Source organism: Bidens hawaiensis, unplaced genomic scaffold (assembly GCF_021521415.1).
Source record: "Bidens hawaiensis isolate Kalapana, Puna unplaced genomic scaffold, B.hawaiensis_p1.1 tig00004973_1, whole genome shotgun sequence".
Taxonomy (NCBI): Eukaryota; Viridiplantae; Streptophyta; class Magnoliopsida; order Asterales; family Asteraceae; genus Bidens; species Bidens hawaiensis.
This window is the reverse complement of record NW_027491313.1, coordinates 1,170,368-1,176,324: the sequence shown is the minus strand read 5'-3', so window position 1 is coordinate 1,176,324 and position 5,957 is coordinate 1,170,368. Positions and strand designations below refer to the sequence as shown.

At 38.9% G+C, this 5,957-nt stretch overlaps 1 protein-coding gene across 1 annotated transcript; it reads left to right on the top strand.

Annotated features, from left to right (window-relative positions):
• The first annotated feature begins 2,319 nt into the window (after window positions 1-2,319).
• On the top strand, window positions 2,320-4,563 carry LOC143628452 (uncharacterized). The gene is made up of 3 exons (XM_077098051.1): window positions 2,320-2,448; window positions 2,549-2,878; window positions 3,187-4,563. Exons 1-3 carry the CDS (start codon window positions 2,320-2,322, stop codon window positions 4,561-4,563), a joined length of 1,836 nt encoding a protein of 611 aa, XP_076954166.1.
• Window positions 4,564-5,957: the final 1,394 nt, after the last annotated feature.

Here is a 5,957-nt window from a genome sequence, read left to right as displayed (position 1 = left end):
CGGATTCACTTGTTAAAAACGAACCTTCCGCTTCGCCCGCTTAAGGACCGACTCGTCAATTTCATCACTCGTTAAAATTCTAAGTGAGTAATCACACTCCCCCTTTTTATGTTTTTATTCTTTTGGGGGTGGCATGCGTACCATATCCAACTTACATGTTTTTAAGACATCAATACTAAATCCATAATTCAACATTATGTGTTTATATGAATATTTGCTCGATCACTTGTTTATGCAGCAAATTGATTATGTGCACAAGTGTTTATTCTGATTTTGTTGTTAAGCCTCATTAAGTATGATCATACGCTCCCCTAACTATTTTAGATTTGTTCTAATAGAATAGGGCCCCATTATTTCTCCGAGTATTTTGGTTGTTACCAAATAGAAAGGAGCCACGGTTATTTGCTTTACATTTACGATGGTTGTTGCGATGTTATATTTACACGTATGAATTGTGATTTTGCCTCATTATATATATACACACAACAACAACAACAAAAATTAGTGTATTGCTCACCAATATTCGTGTTGATCAAATCTATTTTTATACATGCTACAAGCTTACCTTTAGAATGCTTTTGAAGATTGAAGACTTATCACTTAGATTATACTTTATGATATTTTAATGAATTAAATAGTGTTGTAATTGTTTGTATTTAATCTTTGAACGAGTTGTAATATAGTTATATAATGAAATAAATGAGTTGAGTAAATATTGTCACTTTAATAGTGTCATTGTGTTCATGAGCAATCCGTTGTGCCCCGGCATGTTCCGCCACCTCTAGTCGGGGTGTGATAATCCCGACGTTGGTGAGTTTTTTAGTATTAAGTATTTATATAACTTTATTTAGCGTGTGTTAAAAGTTTTTACAAATTGTGAAAATAATTTAATTTGTAGCTAACTTTCAAGCCTCCGGAATATTTTGGAAGAAAATATTTGAAGTTTGGCTCGGGCTAACGGGTAAACCGGAAGAATATCGGGGTTAAGAAGCGGTTCAAGCCCATTGGAAGGTCATCAATTCAGAATGCCAAAAATATGCCGGGATATACAACCAGTTGAGTGATCATGGTTGGCGTAGCGGGCAAAATGATGCCGACATCCAATTTCAAGTGTTAAGCGACTTTCGAATTCAATGGCAAACGGAACGGGGGACTGGGGAACCGTTTAATTAAGCATTTAAGTTCTTGGGAAAACTCAATCTTTGCCCGAAATGGAAAGAAGCACCCACCATTCCTGTCGCTCGACGAACCGGCGCATCATCCCGGCCTACAAAAATGTCGAGGACCTTGTCTTCGACAAATCCGAGCACACCAACAACATCCTTTGATGCTCGTAACTTCAACCTCGTTGACGAACATGACGCGGCTAATTTAGACGACGAAGACGCACAAGAGTTGGCTCGACCCCGCGGGAAAGGAAGAAAAAAGAATACGAAAAATGTAAAGGGTTCGTCGTCGTTACAGTCAATGTGGGGGCCAACGAAGAAGTCGAACGTCTCCACGAGATGTTCGGTCGTTTCGAAACCCATACCGTGGAACGTATCGCTACCCTCCAACAAACCAACCAAAACCACCAAACGCTTACCGCTATGTTTGAATTGCGGCAAATGGATAAAGACTACGACTTCCTCATCGTTACTGGGTTAGACCAAGAGGTCGCATTATTAGAAGAACGACGAGTTCAAATATTCGTGAATATTATGGATTTTAGTTTTATGGTTTTTATGTATTTTTTGTATTTCTTTTTTAATTTTAATGCATTTTTTTAATTAAATTTAATGGGTTTCTATTTGTTTAATTTAATTAAAAAAAGAAAATTGTGGAAAATGAGATGACGTGGCAAAAGAGGGGCTACATCACATCCCTATAACAAAAAACTCATCATTTACTTATTGGACGTCACATTTCGCAAGTCGCCTTTATAGCATTCTGAGTATTAGTTTTTATCATTTTAAGTTTTAAACATGTAACAAAATAGGAGTACGTGTAGTTTAGAAGATATAAATGGTACCAGGAAGTATTATTTGAGCTTCTAGGAAACTGTAACGATTTTATGTAAAGATACTATTTGGACTTCCTGGAACCCACAACTCTATTGATTCAATGCCCCTTCATCTTCTTCTTAATTTCTAGAACTGCATGTATGTTTCTTTTGATCAAAACAACTATCAAGAACGTAACTGTGACTAGCTAGAGGTCTAAGGTACAAATCTTTACTAGAAATTGGCACACTTTGATGATCAACATTACTTATCTTTAATATATGTGCTGTTTCATGGTTTCTTAAGGATTTAAGGAGAGCACATGATGACATATCTAATGGATTGGTTTTCTAGTGATGTTCTTGAGGATAAGAAGAGACCTGAAAACAAGGAAAACCCTTTGGTTACTGAGGTTTTTTCTTGGTCTCTTAGTGATGTTCTTAACAGAAATCTCTACAATGGCAAGGTTTGCTTAATTATATATTCTTCTTCTGGTGTTTGTTTGTTTGTTCATTTCTTTTTTTCATATGTTTTTGTCACCTTTGGACCTTGAACTAATTTAGCAGGTATCAGAGATCCCAAAGACGTTATCGTTTGTATCTGAGTATACCAACTCATTCATCTATCCACTTTTTGAGGAGACACATGCTGACCTTTGTTGCAAGATCCTAGGAGTCAAGAGTTGTCCTACCTCACAGATTTTCGGGATACAACCTGCTAAAGATTTTAGACTTCCCAAATCATTGTTTTACACTATCATTCTTCAAAAACGTTTAGGATCATATGTGCTTGTAGGCGGAGATCTTATTGCGTTGACTGATGTAAGACCAAGATGTGTAGATGATCTCAAGAGGCCACACATGCCATACCTTGTAGCTTTAGTTCAACGCACGAAGGTAAAAGGTTCAATTTGTGAACTTCAGGTTTTATCATCGAAACCAATCAGTCTAGACGGGAGTGATCCAAGACATTTCGTTGCGTGTCTTACAAACTTGACAACAAATATTCGTATTTAATTCGCAAGCACTTCATGCCGAAGTAGGAGATCAGAAAAAGGAAATGTTTAAAGCATTGCTGAGAGCTGATCATTCTGTAAGAATGTTATATATCAAGCATATTTTTATATTTTGTTTGTTCAAAAGTTTCAAACAAAATGTTGTTTCTTTTTTGGGAAATAAGTTTACATTTTACAATGATTTAACAGGTTGAAGAAAGTTGTGTTGAATGTTGCATTGATAAAAATAGAGACATGCTTTTATTAAAGATTAAAGAATTTCTCAAAGCTTTTAATCTTGATAGCTCACAAGAAGCTGCTGTGTTGAACTGTGTTGCTTCAAGGTATTGTGGTCACAAGAATACCACAAAATTAATTTGGGGCCCTCCAGGAACTGGAAAGACAAAAACAATCAGTTCATTGTTATTCGTGTTGCTGAGGTTAAAATGCAGAACTCTAACATGTGCTCCTACAAATATTGCGGTTTTAGGAGTTACTAAACGAGTTATGAGATTAGTGAGGGAATCTTTGGTTAATGATACTTACGGTTTAGGAGACATAGTTTTATTTGGGAATAAAGAGAGAATGAAGATAGACGAATGTGAAGACCTTTCTGATATATTCTTAAATTCACGCATCGAGATTCTTGCTGATTGCTTAGCTCCTATATCTGGTTGGAAAGGTAGCAGTGAGTGGATGATTCGTTTCCTTGAGGACCCTGAGGAACAATATCGGTTGTACTTAAAGGATAATATAATACCTGATGAAAGCGAGAGTGATTGTAGTGATGAGAAAGATGATAGCAGCAGTGAAGGTGATAATGATGAAAAATTGCAAACCGAGAAAGAGAAGCCAAGTGACTTGCATATGAAGAAAGCAATAAAAGCCAAGAGTTGGAAGACTATCATAGTAAGTACTTTGAAAAGTGAAAAGAAGGATGAAAATGAGCAGTCTTCAAAGCAAACTTCAGATAAAAAGAATTGTAAACCAGAACTTTTGACTTTTGAGGAGTTTGTGATGAATGGATTCGACTTTCTTGGAAAACATCTAATATCTTGTATTGAAGGCTTGTACACACACATGCCAACATCTTTCATTTCCGTTGAGGTAGCCAAAGAGATGGTGGTGGTAGTTGAATCGCTTAAAAGTATCAGTAAATCAATAAAGCAAATAGTTGAAATAAATATAGGGTTAAAAGATGCCTTGAATGGAGTTCGTGATGCTAGGATAAGGGGCATTAATATTAAACTCGATTTCCGAATCCAGCGTTCAAAACTTAAGTACCTTCAAGAGACACTGCAGTTTCCAGAGTTTAAGGAAGATTATGAAATTAAAAAGTTTTGTTTGGTAAATGCTTGTTTGATATTTTGCACAGCATCAAGCTCCATCAACTTGCTTACAGAAGAATCAAATCCATTGAAGTATTTTGTGATTGATGAGGCTGCTCAGCTAAAAGAATGTGAATCCGTTATACCTTTGCAGCTTAACGGTCTCCGTCATGTTATTCTTGTTAGGGATGAAAGACAACTTCCTGCCATGGTTCAGAGCAAGGTTTTCAACTTTTCTATACATTTTTGCTATATGTAAAAGAGTCTGAAATTAATATTTAACTAAACACTGTGATTAGAATTAGGAAAACCGAAAAACCCTCGGTATATACAAGTCAGAAACCTAGAGACCCTAGAGAAACCTATCTCTGGCCTAATAACTATTATTAACTGAAGAAACACTAAGTGACCCAGGGCAGATTACGGATAATCTGTGGGTTAAGTAATGTTTCCCACGAGGATGAGGTCCAGCAGAGAAGGTTGTTCTTCAGGTGACCTGCAAAACAGACACCGTAAGCTCGTCACTGAGAAGGGGGGGTTCCTCCTTGTGACCACCCTCCGGCGTGAGAATCAGACTAGATTGCTCTGAATATAAGTGTATATTAAGAGATTGCTAGATAAGATAATGAGATATCAGATGATGTCCTTACCATTCCAAGGTGTTGGAGTATTTATAGCCCAAGGTAGGTTTCCTAGAAGGTACAGCCGGCCGAATGGTATTCCTGTTCTACCAACAGTGGGTTACGCACAAGCCATGCTGGTTGGTGGATAGGCTGCGGCCGACAGTGACAAGGTCGGCTGTATACTGTTCCTTTACTGCCGGCTATGCACTGTTCCACCAACTGTAGGCTGCGCACGTCCCACAGTAAGGGTCGGTGAGTAGGCAGCGGCTAATAGTGAAACAGTACTAGAGGGTGCTCCTCCTCGTACTGTTGTCGGTGAGCTGTCACCCTGTGATTGGTTCATGGGCTGCTCTGGTCAGATCGTCTGTTTTGCCCATACCTTGGTAGGTATAGTACAAAAGATCTTCCAGAAGCATACGGACTGGCTCATTTGGGCGGGAGTATTCCCGCCTTGCTCATTCCTTCAGGTGACTACTGAAGTAGCAAGAGTTAGTGCCTTGTGCGTGTAGCCTTGCTATCAGTGCGGGTAGCCTTCCCTGATGGCTTGTATCCGCAACTGCGGGAACAAGCGGGGTACTTCACCATTGGGAGGCTTTCCCTGCGGGTACAGCTGGCGTACTGCACGTAAGGTCTTCTCTGAGCATGGTGGGTCCTGCGGAAGCAGTTGGTCGTTGCGCAGACGTCCCTGTTCAAGGTGAGTCTTACGGGTCCAACTGGGCTCTGCTGGGACCTACCTCTTCAAGTCCCCCCAGTCCAATGTTCTTCTCATGAATTATTAATAAGTGAGGTGAACTTTTGGACTAGCAAGGGGTTTTGAAAAGGGTTTTTAGTTTTAAGGTTTTCCGTGGGGATTCTTCCCGCGGTTTTCATAATGTCACGCTGAAATTCCCGACTTTTCTGCTTGATCTTTGGGTATGAAGCGGGTAGGTCTGTAACCTCCTCGCAAGTCAGGAGCGTTGAGTCCTACTTGTGTGGATTCTCCATGGGGTTTTGGTAGTTTTCAACATAGTGATCAATTATGTTAAAACCA

Bases quoted from the DNA above. Each gene is read 5' to 3' on its own strand.
- LOC143628452 (XM_077098051.1), top strand. From the start codon at position 2,320: ATGGATTGGTTTTCTAGTGATGTTCTTGAGGATAAGAAGAGACCTGAA. The intron at 2,449-2,548 runs GTTTGCTTAATT...CTAATTTAGCAG, and splicing joins GAAATCTCTACAATGGCAAG to GTATCAGAGATCCCAAAGAC. The intron at 2,879-3,186 runs GTAAAAGGTTCA...ATGATTTAACAG, and splicing joins CTTTAGTTCAACGCACGAAG to GTTGAAGAAAGTTGTGTTGA.